This window comes from Mobula hypostoma, chromosome 13, assembly GCF_963921235.1.
Source record: "Mobula hypostoma chromosome 13, sMobHyp1.1, whole genome shotgun sequence".
Classification (NCBI taxonomy): Eukaryota; Metazoa; Chordata; class Chondrichthyes; order Myliobatiformes; family Myliobatidae; genus Mobula; species Mobula hypostoma.
The window spans coordinates 27,356,266-27,369,149 of record NC_086109.1 but is presented as its reverse complement, the minus strand read 5'-3'; the positions used below and the strand labels follow the sequence as shown (position 1 = coordinate 27,369,149).

At 38.7% G+C, this 12,884-nt stretch overlaps 1 protein-coding gene across 5 annotated transcripts in view; it reads left to right on the top strand.

The window, feature by feature from the left end:
- The window catches only part of LOC134355512 (copine-8-like), a 674,862-nt gene that overhangs the window by 488,241 nt on the left and 173,737 nt on the right, over window positions 1–12,884 (top strand). For 2 of the 5 annotated variants that reach the window (XR_010020101.1, XM_063065493.1), the window contains one exon: window positions 3,720–3,779. The exons of the other annotated variants lie outside the window; for them this stretch is intronic. Coding sequence is in view for 1 of the 2 variants with exons in the window: in XM_063065493.1 (XP_062921563.1) it covers window positions 3,720–3,779 (60 nt within the window). In the remaining variant the exon portion in view is untranslated. The remainder of the gene's footprint in view (window positions 1–3,719; window positions 3,780–12,884) is intronic. 5 annotated transcript variants of the gene reach the window in all.

Below are 12,884 nucleotides of genomic sequence, written 5' to 3'. Positions count from 1 at the left end.
TTACCTTTGTATTACCTCAATATACTTATGCATGGAATAATCAGTCTGTTCCTCATGCCTTGAGTACCTGCAGATTTCTAGCTTATATTAAAACAGGAATTGAAAATGTCATTTAGCATTTTCAAGTCCTTGCACTGGCATAATTCTCAGTTACTACTGCTCAGTTAAGATCTCCATTTGAGCTGTACGTGGAAGCATTAGTAGAGAGCCCGATAGTAAGATTTACAACAAAAGTTGGCACTAATCTGAGCCTTTGCCTATGCATATTTTGTTGCAACTTTTGGTTGGTTAGTGGACTAAAAGTCTGCTGAAGTTATGGCATTATAATTTTTTTTTGGTTTGAAACACTGGTGATATGAAGAAACAATTTCTGATGGAAACGATCATGTTTTCAGCTCAGGCTACAATGTCCCCTTTTATAAGTGCCCTTCACCTCAGTGGATGCACTTAACTGACAGTGGAACTGTGTGTGCTGCCAAAAGATACACAGGGTTTCTTCCCATATTCCAATGACAGAATGGTTCATAAGTTAATCCAATTCCTGTCTGGATGTCCACCACTACTGTGCACCATAGATGTACCTTCATCTTATTTTCCTCTATCAATTTGCGAACATCTTGCAGAACGATCAGCATGAAATCAGGTCTATAATTTCCCTGGTTCAGTAGTCATTCTCTTTTAAGCCATCTTTTCTCCATGGGAGTTGACTTGCACCTCTTTTTGACTTCTTAGATCACAGTGTGATCATGGAATGTGACTGTAGTACCTCTCTGTGGCCTGGAATTGAAATTTCCCTATGTATTTCTGACAAGTGCCTGACGAAGGGTCTCAGCCCGAAACGCCAACTGTGCTTCTTCCTATGGATGCTGTCTGGCCTGCTGCGTTCCACCAGCATTTTGTGTGTGTTGCCTGAATTTCCAGCATCTGCAGATTTCCTTGTGTTTGCAGAAATACTGTTTTGATTGGTTTCATTTAATTCAGTTGACATATATATACATAATAATAAATAATGAATACCTTTGTCCCCAAAAAAGTGGACTATCTTTCTTAATTTAGCAGAATAAAGTATTTGAAGACTTGGATGTGATGCTTATAGAAGTGTCATGAAAGAGCCCTGTAGTAAGGTTGACAGCAAACTTTGTATTTGCTTATAAAGAAAAAAATGGATATGCCTGATGACTTGTACATTTGTCTGTACAAAGAAAACTGAGCTTTCTTCTCAAATAACTGCCCAATACTCTAAAGCTGCTGTGCCCAAATTTTCCAACGTACCCAAACATAGTCAGGGAGAATGATTGTTGACAGCTCCTTTGTGTCAGATCCATGACTCAAGGTAAATTCTCTTCACTCTGTCATTCCCTTCTGATCTTATGTTTCTTTGAAACATACTTATCACTATGTAAGTATTAAAGTATTTTCAATTACAGTGAGGTGATGTTATTTTTGAGTGATAGTCTTAGATTAGATTTTGGCTCACAAGGCATCCATCCATTTTGGCAGGTAAATCTAGAATTGGTTGATAATAACAAATTAGCATCTTACTTTGCACCCTGTCCAAATTTATTTTCCAAGGAAGTCTACCAAGGAAGTTTACAGTTTCTTTTCCAAGGAAGTTTACAATTATCTGCTGAGTGCTGTCATTCCAAATGAATTTCATCCCCATTGAGGTTATACTTATTACCATTGCAAGATATAGAGATGGATTTTTTTTTTTTTGCCCATTATGGCGCTGCCACTTAGTGCAGTAATGAAGATCCTCTATCTTTGACAGTGTTCACAGCTTCCTCATTATGTCATAGCTTCCTCTTGGTTTACTGTCAGTCATGCAAGTCCCAGGTAGAGACTCAGGAATACCGTTGCATACCGATGTAGACGAATTCTTCATTGCTGATTCCGTAGCAGTTTAGTTTGACCAGTTGCTAACCCTAAGCTGAACCCCCGAACATGGATGATCGGTGGATCACTCATACTTTGGCCTCTGCTCTTTGACCTGTTTGGCATGGGTGGCCCTACCAAGAGCCAAAGCACAAATCCCTGACTCCAGCCAGCATAGCTCTCCAACTCATTGAGGGACGCCAGACTGCAAACCTCAACAAGGTTGTGGTTCTCTTGGAAGAAATTGATGAGTATCTCTCCAAGAATTTTAGCAGGGCACCTTCATTTCTCTGCAAGATACTACAGTGTATGAGACTAGACACTTCCAGAGGCTATCTAGATCTGTAAATGAAGCCATTGTTTAAAAGTGTTACTTTGCACAATGTAAACTCTATTCTCGTTAATTTAAAATTCCTTCCTAATCTCCCATATTTTCGAGAATGAATAGGAGATGATTCTGAGACAGTCACTCGCAAGGTAACAAATTAAGATTCCTAGCAATGCCCAACAGCTCTCTATAAGATACTAGAATGCTTGAGACTAGGCACTCCCAGAAATTATCTAGATCTGTAGACGAAGCCATTGTTAAAAAGTGTGACTTCGCACAATGTAAGCTCTAGTTTTGTTAATTTAAATTCCTTCCTCACCCCCGCCCCCCCATATTTGGAGTATGAATGGGAGACAATATTGAGAGAGCCACTGGCAAGGTAGCAATTTATATTATTTATTTTCTGAGGATGACTACTTTCATTATAATACTAACTGTTTTCAGCTGTAACCCCTCATAAGACATGATCGGGGTACCTCAAGATTGAAATCAGGGTAAGGATATTCAATATCACCTATTCCACAGTCTCCACTTCATCAGGGACCATTAGATACGGTGGTTAAATGTCTCAGTTACCAGGCCAGGATCTCATTTATTAGCTTTTTATTGTGCAAACCATTGTGAAATACCTAACTCCAGAAAAAAGTATGGTAAAACAGTATGAAACCTTTGTAACTGTTAACAATGCCTTTATCTGGATATGTAGCCAAATTCTTAATAGTAAACTATGTTTTATTTTGGAAATCTCTCAGCTCCTCTGCTAAACAAAAGGTTTAGGTACTTAACAAAAAGTTAATATCAGACACAGTATGGGCATGATAATAACTTGGTAAATGATGTTCATTTTCCAGATTTCAGGCACATTCAAAGCCTGAGTAGATTTTTAAATAAGAATTCCTTTCAGGGTTTCAAGAGACACTAGTGCAGAAGGACTGACATCCATTTCACTTTTAATTAAAAAATCTATATAACAGTAATATAATGTGCTTTTTATCAACATCTTCTTACTTTGCTGTGTGCAGCTTTTGTTAATTGTTAGTTGATTCTAATGTAACATTAGATTTGTTTATTTATGTGTGTTTCTATCCCTCTGTATGTAATTTCTTTTTGTTTCTTCAGCCCCATCGCCCCTTGCTACTGTGTTCTTCATGTTTCTTAGCAACCTTTTCCAGGCCAGTAGATATAAATTGTTGGACTAGAGTTAAAAGACTTGACTACCAACGTCAAATGTCTTTTGATCAAAATATTCTTGGTTGTGTAGTAGTAACTGTAGCCATAATCAGAAAGAACACGATCTACAGGCAAATGCAACAAAAATAACTGAGAATTTTGCAACACAGCAACTTAACACTTATAAAGTTCAAAAATGTTTTGTAATCATACGATGCCTTGTTTAAAGTTGAATGTACCCAGGTAAAGTGACTAAGATTGAGAATTAAATGTGTTTTGATTTCTTTAAAAACCAATAGTCAACTGTGTATTCCTGTATATTAATGAGGTTGTTTTAATAACACAGGCAGCGACTCCAATGGGACTTGTCAAAAGTAGCAAGACTGGGTCACTCAATCAATTTAAGGTGAATGCCATTTCCTTAAACGCTTTCAGGAAAACTCACCATGATTATCCATCAACATAATTAAAAATGTCAACAATAGAGAAAAATACCAATGCACAAATGCAGTGAATAAGCAATTATATTCTTAATGGCATGAGCCTTTAAACCTTGCTGCTTTGCAACCCTTTTTCCATTTAAACTTTCGCTTGTTTAGTAGTCAAAATGCTCCGTATCATTACATGTCTGTGCATTCAAAATGTTACCTGAAACATGACTATCCTCAAATACAGGTTGTCTTCACCTCTGTGTTTTAAATTCAGTTTTTTTTACTTTTTTGAAAATTCTTAGATTGAAAAATTGTGGTTTTAGAAATTTGTCTGCAGCATTACTCTGGGGTTAAATTTCTTCCTGATGTGGTTTCAAGTAGCCTTATGAAATTTGAAAACATAATTTGCACAAGTGCTAAACAGTTCTCTAAGTTTCCCTCACATACCACTTAAACGGTTTCAGAAAGAGTGAGTATGTAAGCTCTAATGTCGGTAGTTATTTTTCGCACAGATTTAATCTCAGACCTAATCTAGCTTAATCTAAAGTGTTAACCATAATACACTAGCACCTGTGCAATGTCAAAATTAGTAGAGTGGGAGAGGGTTAGCAGCATCCTCCCAGGGGAGAAAGGGGATTCCCACAGGAATCTGAAGAATAGTGCACAAAGACTACATCCTCCTTGTGCAAAAGGCAGATGTTAGAAAGAGAGCAAAGATGTTGTATCCCAAACCATCAACCATCTTCTCATCCCCACCTGTGCTTCTCTACCTGCTGAGTTCTTCCAGAAGTGTTTTTTTTTGCACGTGGTAGAAAGTTGTCTGGAATGTGTATACAATGGTATAATCACCTTCTACGAATGCCTGCACTTTTGGAAGCCATGTAATGCACCCATAGCCCCTCCAGCTGCCATGCAAAGGTTACATTTATCGAAAATGAAAGGTTCCCCACTTTGTTGATGGATGGTTTCCTGACTTTCACAGTGCAAGTGTAAACAGAAAAGTGTCATATATGATTTACATCAGCAGTGACAGGCTGCAGGGATCCTGAGGCAAGCTGCCTGAGAGTGTGGATAGACATGACTTTGACTTTGAGAGCGTTTGTATTTATTTGCTAAACAAGTCTCAAACAGGATTCCATGATAAACCCAATGTCATCATTAGCAATAGCAGGAAAGAATTGTTTTCTCATATAAGGCTTTACTACTTCCCTTTAATAGAGTAAATGGCTGCCATTTTTGTCCTCCAAATCTTGTGTATTACCTTCCTCACTGCAGTCCTGCTGTGTTCAAAACCCATGGGCAATGAAGGACAGCAAAGGACTCTCTGGCTCATCCATCCAGTTCCATACAGCTACAAAACCTGTTCTTTTCCAAAACAATTTGACTATATAGCAGTGCCATCAAACCCTGGGGAATTTGAGGGAAAAAATCATAAAATAATCCTCTATCTCTATTGAATTAAATCTGGCTCAGGAGATTAGTCCTTGCTTAGTTACTACATGCCATCAAATTTTCCTCTTTGATTTCTCCACCCACTCCACAACTTCAGACAATGCCTTCTTAGTGTTTTAACACCTTTTGGTGTGGGTGACTTCTATCCTCTCACTTGCCTCTCATCCACTTTTCAATTCTTTGGTAATATCTTTGAATAATTCCAATCCCGGCCATTAACATAAAACCAATGGTCCTCCAGCACAGATAAACACCTCTTCCATCCCATTTCATCCTCACTGGAATTCTCCTTTCTCTCATTAGTTGCATTGCTCTTTTCCAGTATTATGCTTGTCTAGTGTCATCATAGATAAATCAAATTGACCTCCTGGATATTTGAAAGATCTTGATGACTTTCTATCACTGCCGTTTATAAATTCCAGAGGAGCATTTGCATTCAGTCTGCAGGGGCAACTCAGAGTACGTTGTACCCTGACTTCTTAGTTCTTATCCTACCTCCCTTCTGACCTATCCATTTGCATGGTTATATTATTGCCTAAAGTATACTTGAAGACAAGCACTTCATCTTCCGATGGGTATGTTGCAGCCTTCCAAGCTCAAGGTAGAAGTATACAACTTCAGGTAATTCATATTTTCAGACATAAAGCCAGTCACCTGAAGTTATAAATTATTATTGAAACTGACCTTTTTTTGCTGTAACTCATCTTTCGAAATATTGTCTTAGTTTTATGTTCTTTTTCCTACAAAGCTGCTTTTTGTATCTTTTCACATTACTTATTCTCCAAGTCTAAGTGGCCACATCTCATTGCTATTGCTCCATTCTTTCTCCTTTTACCTGCCTCCTCCCATCAACCCTTTGACCAAATGCCCTCCTTATTTAATCTGCATGACAACTCTGGCTTCTCACTATTAGAGATCTTCCCTTTGCCCTGTCAACCTCTCCCTTACTTTCTCTACAAACATAAAATGAACAAGTTTTGTCGCTATCCCACTTCTGATATAGGACCTTTAATCTGAAATATTAACACTGTCTTTCTTTCCACAGATGCCGCCCGACCTGCTGAATGTTTGCAGCATTTTCTGTTTTATTTTCAGATATCCTACATCTGCAGTTTTTTTAATACACACATTTGATCATAACAATTATTTCTCAGTTTCATATATTTGCATCGATACATTTTGAATGCCTTCTGCAGTCTTTATTTAGGTTGTGGATCATGCAACATGTAAATATAAGAGAACTGAAAATCATTATTATAAATCTGTATTATTGCAGATCTTTTGTAAACACAAAGTATAATTCCTAGAAAATTGTCCAACAGTACTGTAGGAGAGCTTTCACCAGAAAGACTGCAAAGGTTTGAGTAGTTTTGGTGTTTTGCCATGAACTTCTTGTGGGTAGTTAGGGAAGGTAAATGAATGCTGACTTTGTTAAGAGGACCCATATCGCACAAATAAATAAAAATCCATATGGTTCTACTAAAAATTATTTTAGTTGACATCTGTAATGTGCATTGCTGAGCCTTTAGTGAACACACTAAAATGTTCATTTTTTCCCACTTGCTTTTTAAGCTTTACCATCAATCAAAAGATAAGGTGATTCAATAAGCATTTTTCTCCCTTTGATCTTGATAATCAATTTTTTTCTCTGTTACTGCTTTGCCATCAGTGTTACTTCATGTCATGTTATTTTTTTCTTCCTGACAACACCAGGCAAATTGGCAAAAGCAGAGATGTATTGGTAGAACTAATTTCATCTGCAAACATCAAAATGTGACAGACCAAGAATTTCTTTGAATAACAAAGATGAATTTTGCTTTAGTGACCTATTACTGTCAAAACACAGGCCACAAATTCTAAGGTGCATTGAGGTATTAAATGCCCAATAAGGAAAAGAAGGCTTTCATGCAACTGAGGTGATTTCAACAGTGTATTTAAGACATCATTGTGTCACAGTTTAGTGCAATTCTCACTGTGCAAGTTCGTTTTAAATATTCTATTTAAAATTTAACCTATGCAACATACAGTCTAATCATTCACTATGTAGTCATTACATCCTGGCAGAATTCTGAGAGAAAATTCAAATTAAAAAATACTATCCTTTCTCTTTGTACTTCAATGACTTATTTCACAATAGAATTATGTATGCAGATTAGACAGTAATAAAGCCCAGCCAATTCAGGCCTGCATTGATACCCCACCTGTGTCTCTTGTCACACTTTCTCATCTAATGTTTTTAATATAACATTCTATTCTCATCTGTATCATATGCCCCCTAAAATACATCACTATGATTTCTTGCTCCACTCTCCACAATAGTGAATTCCGTATTCTCACTGTAGTCTCGGTAGAGATGTGTCTTTAAATCTTCTCTTTTACAGTATGTTAAGCTGATTAATTAATTCAATAGCCTCTAATTCTGCTCTTCCCATCGGTGGAAGGATATCCTCTGCATCAACATGTCAAAGGTTTTCATAATTTTAAAGCCTTTCTTTAAAATTTAAAATTATCCTTCATTACCCCTCATGGTAGAGTATTTCTGGTGTAGTCCTGTAATTTTATTTTATTTTCTCTCAGTGCCCCCTGTTTATTGCAGCACATAATACAGCAGCTCTACGAGTGGCACAGTGGGCAAGGTAGTGAAACCACTGGCTCAGACCTAAGTTCAGCCCTGACCCTCAGGTGCCCTTTGCATGGAGTTTGCAAGTTCTCCCTGTGACCACATGGGATTGCCCCTGTTTCCTCTCACATCCCAAAGATGGTGTGGGTTGCTAGGTTACCAGGCCACTATTTGTGCCTCCAGTGTGGAAGTGAATGACAGAAGCTGGAATAATGAGAATGAATGAGATTAATGTGAGATTAGTGTTCATTACAATTGACCATTGCACAGATGGAGTGGGTCAAAGGGCGTGTTCCTCTGTGACTACGAATTGTGCATTAATTATTTCAGGTTTAGCATAACCTCTTTGCTTTTCACCTCTGGAAATATTATGGCTTTATTGACCTGTTTGAAGCCATTTTGTGATTATGTGCTTGTATTCCCTCTTGCATTGTACCTGTACACCATCTAGATACCTGTTTATTTCAAGAAGTGGGTAACTTACTTTACTGTGCTGCAAATGATCAAACACATTTACCTGTGATGGAATACTTGTGCCAGTTATCTGCTTATTCTGCAGGTTTATCAAAGTCTACATTTATTTATTTATCTATTTATTGAGGTACAGTGTGGAACACGCCGTCCAGCAATCCCCCAATTTAATCCTAGCCCAATCGCGACAATTTACAATGACCAACTAACCAATCAGCTGGTACGTCTTTGGACTGTGGGAGGAAACCCACGCAGTCACAAGGAGAATGCCTTAAAGGCAGCGGCAGGAGTTGAACCACGGTCACCCGTACTGTAAAATGTTGTGCTAACCACTATGCTTCCATGCTGGCCCAAAGCCTGCATGCAGTCATTTACAGCCCACCTTGTTGTTAACTGTCTCTCACAATTTGATGCCATCTGAAAATTTAGAAGTTGCCCTTTTCATTAGAAATACTAAATTGTTGATATGAAAAGTGAAAAGATATAGTCCCCAACTCGGAACCTGGTCAAATCCATTTTCGGCTCCATTTAGTTTCAAGCCCTTAGCGCTGTACACCACTTTCTATCAGTTAGTTAGCCAGCCAGCCATTTGCTGTTTATTCACTCTGCATGCCTTGGCCTGGTACTTTTGCTTTCTATGCAGTACTTTATCAAAGGTCTCATAGAAACCTTGTAGCAGATGAACATTTGGTACTAGCATATGTTATGTGAAGACTCTGACAACAATTAAATTGCATGGAGCTATTTCATTCAATGCTTCATGATTGTTAGTATTAGGAGTGAATCTTAATAATGGCCATTACCAGCACATTCATTGCTACCTCGCCTTGTGCTGCTTGGCATGTGTTGCACTTACATGTCTAATCTGATTTCCACATCAGATGAACATCAAAATGTTGCCGTCCCCATGCATTTCCCCTTTTGGCTGTTGTGGACAAACCTATAAGTAGAGGTCCAAAGGGTCACAGTTTCCCTGGTGTGATCATCTCTGAGCACTCCTGGTAAAATAGGGTCTACATAGCACAGCAGCAGTGTGTGATTCCACTGTGGTAAGTCCAGTACTTACCATTTATTCTTCAGCTGCCTTCTCCTGATTTCAGTCTGGATCCGCACAACTCACAATGAACTCACTACCACCATCTCCCACCAGTGTATGTCTTCCTCCCCAAGGATTCGGCCCAACTCTCACCCTAAAATGTGTCATTTTCATAAACTGCTTATGAATGCATTTATATCGCAGTATGGAACTTTGATCTTGCAGACAGACACCAACAAAACAATATGAAATTACTTTGCAGCTCTTTATCATGTGCTTCCTTACTGCCCCGCTTTTGCCTTCAAGACACTGATCAAGTTTGTAGAATAATTAAATTTTCCCTTATTTGATTACCTGCAGCAAATATTGACAAATTTATTTCATTTTTAATCTCAGACATATAAGTAGTAAAATCGAGTCTTAAGGCAACTAATGACAGTGTTATTGACCAATGCGGCCCTGTACTATTGGTCTAATTTTATAGGCAGTGAAATCTTATAATTGAACACCATAGGGGTAGTTATAAACAGAATTGGTTTCAAATCTACAGTCAATGAAACAAAGCTGTTGCCCATTATCTTTCACGGTCAGGATAAATGTTCGTAGGCATACCATATCCATTTGCTACGAAGGGAAGGACCACGTATTAAATACAAATCAGCACTTGTCTTAACTAAGGGTAAGGTACACCAGAATGTGCTAAGAACAACCATGTGTGTCATTTAGTTCAGGAAATGTAGACGGATCAGTGAAAGTGATTTCAGAATATAATATTCAGGCAAATGAGGAGAGAGGATGTAGTTTTAGGCTTATAACAAGATTTCACTAAGCGTTTTTACAGCTGGAGGCTGAACCAGATACGTTCTTCATCTAAATCTGCTGTGCAAGTGCAAAACAGGATTGTTATTAAATAAGTTCATGGGACAGCGTAAATCAGAGCACGTGTCAAATTGCTTATAGATGCCCATTTGGATTTACTGCAGATTATTTTGGGACATCTCTTGTGTTTATGAACTGCTTTTGTTTCTGTAATTAGGTATCTTAAATTATTTTTAATGATTAGGATAATTGTATTTTAAGACTGATTTTATACAGCCATTATGTGATTGCCCATTATTTATGCAGCATTAATCAACAATTACAGCAGCAGTGGATATTATACAGTTGCATAGCAGATAGCGTAATGCTATTACAGCACCAGAAACCCAGGTTCAATTTCCACTGCTGTCTGGAAGGGATTTCTATAATCTTTCCACAGCCACATGGGTTTCCTTGGGCTGCTCTGATATCCTCCCACATTCTAAAGACAAACAGATTAAAATTTTAAAAATTAAAATCTGTCACGAGCCTTGTGGCCCATCAGGCCGGTGCTTATGCCGGTTTCCATGGCGTGAAGCGACTGAGAGTATGAGACTCCCCCTCCCCCCCCCCCCGGATAGGACGCCAGTCTATCACAAGGTTAACCCCCAGCATTTTTGCCAGTACCCATTTTCAGCTGGGTAGACTGGAGCATTGTGTGGTTAATTGCCTTGCTCAAGAATACACACACACTGCCTCGGCTGAGGCTTGAACCCACACCCTTCAGATCGCAAGTACAACGCCCTAACCACTTGGCCACGCGCCACACAAAGACAAACAGGTTAGTAGGTTAATTGCTCACAGGGGTGCAGTTGGGCAGAGAGAGAGAGAGAGAGAGAGAGAGTGTGTGCGAGGGTACCTCAGGCTTTTGCACAGTACTGTAGTAATTTTATGTGTTGCACTGCACTTCAACCACAAAAAAAAATAAATTTCATGACATCTGTGAGTGATGAAAAACCTGATTCTGATATGTCTTTCTATTCTGGACTGAGAGTGGGAAGGGAGAAGGGAGAGAGGAAACATGGTTGGGAAAAGGGGAAGAGAGAGAAGAAGGAGTGAGAAGCACCAGAGAAACCTTCGGTAATGGTCAATAAAGCAACAGTTTGGAATCAAATTACCTTGCCTGGTGTCTCAGGGTTGGGTGTGTCTTTACCCATGCCAACCCCATTACGGACCACTTTCAGGCATATGATTAATGCCACGCTATTGGTGCATTCCCGAAGAAGGAAAACCCAGTCTTTGTTGATATTGTACCAAACCTCTGGATGGTGATTTGGAGATGCATCTCTACCATAGGAGGTGTAAGGTGCTCCTTTCCTCTGCTAGCCTGCAGGTCACCCTTGGGCAAAGTGTAGCACCTGCTTAGCCCCCGATTGGGGTTATATTAAGCCATGGGAGCAGGTAGTGGATGGTCGTATGAACAGTTGGTGCATATCACAAGTCCTGGTTATACAACCACTGACACCAGGCAGACAATCTCGAAGAGTATTGATAATGGCTGGGGTCACCCAACTTGTAAACACACTGCCCAGAAGAAGGCCATAGCAAATTGCTGTGTAGAACAGTTAGGGTCATGGAGACCACGGTTGCCCACCTGGTAGGGCATGGAACGTAATGATGAAGGTGATGACTGTTGTCCAGGAAAACAATTAAGGGCTCAGTGGAGTGTTGTGGGGCTGCAAAAAATACTCCTGTGAATGTTTCCTTCAGCAATCCGTTTCTTCACAGTGACAACTGAGCAAATCAAGTTTAGAGCCTGATCTGCTCATCAATCAGATGTATTTTCCCATTGTCCTTATTTCCAGACAGCACCTGTAGTGGTACCATTTCCCCGACACAGATGAGGCCAAACATGTTCCTCCTTATTCTTATTTTGCTCCCATACTACATAGTTTCTTACATGATTTCACCAGCTCAATCACCAGCATGGCATTGCAAAATGATTTAATTTATTAATGGCAGCTAAGGCTTCATACCCTCACATGTACTGTATGTGCTTTATTTGTATATATATTTTTTCTACAGTTTAAGGTTTTATTAAAATACTTTATTTCCAATAACGCTTTAAATTTTCTGAGTCTTATGCAAAACCTCACAGGCAAAATCCTGCAAGTGAATGAGCCATAAATCAAATTGGTGCACTAAAATCACATGTTTAAACCTAAATGTTGTGCTTGAGAATTTTGCTCCTCGATTACATATCAAAGAAGCATATACTGCATCAAAACAGAAAATTCAATTTATGTTCATCACAGCATATTTTCCTTGTATATAATGAAAAAATACTGTCTTCATAATTATTCTGCCACAGAATGCAAAAAAAAGTGAGTTAGAAAAGAAAGGGTCATGGAAATGTGCGGTAACTTTGGGAAATGTAAAAATGAATGACAGTAGAGAACAGACCAATATTGATCACCAAGTTGTGTTCCAAAACCAATCATCTCATAATTTACTTCTTTCATCTCAAGTGCCTATAATTTATCCTCTGTATAATTGTGATGCACTCTTCACTCGTTCTAAACCAGTAAGATATAATAAATCATCTAATCTTGCAATAATTACCATTAACCTGAATCTGCCTGGGTGAGGGTGGATGATAGATCCTTCAATGCACTGGTTCCATCCCAACTCATGAGGATTTGC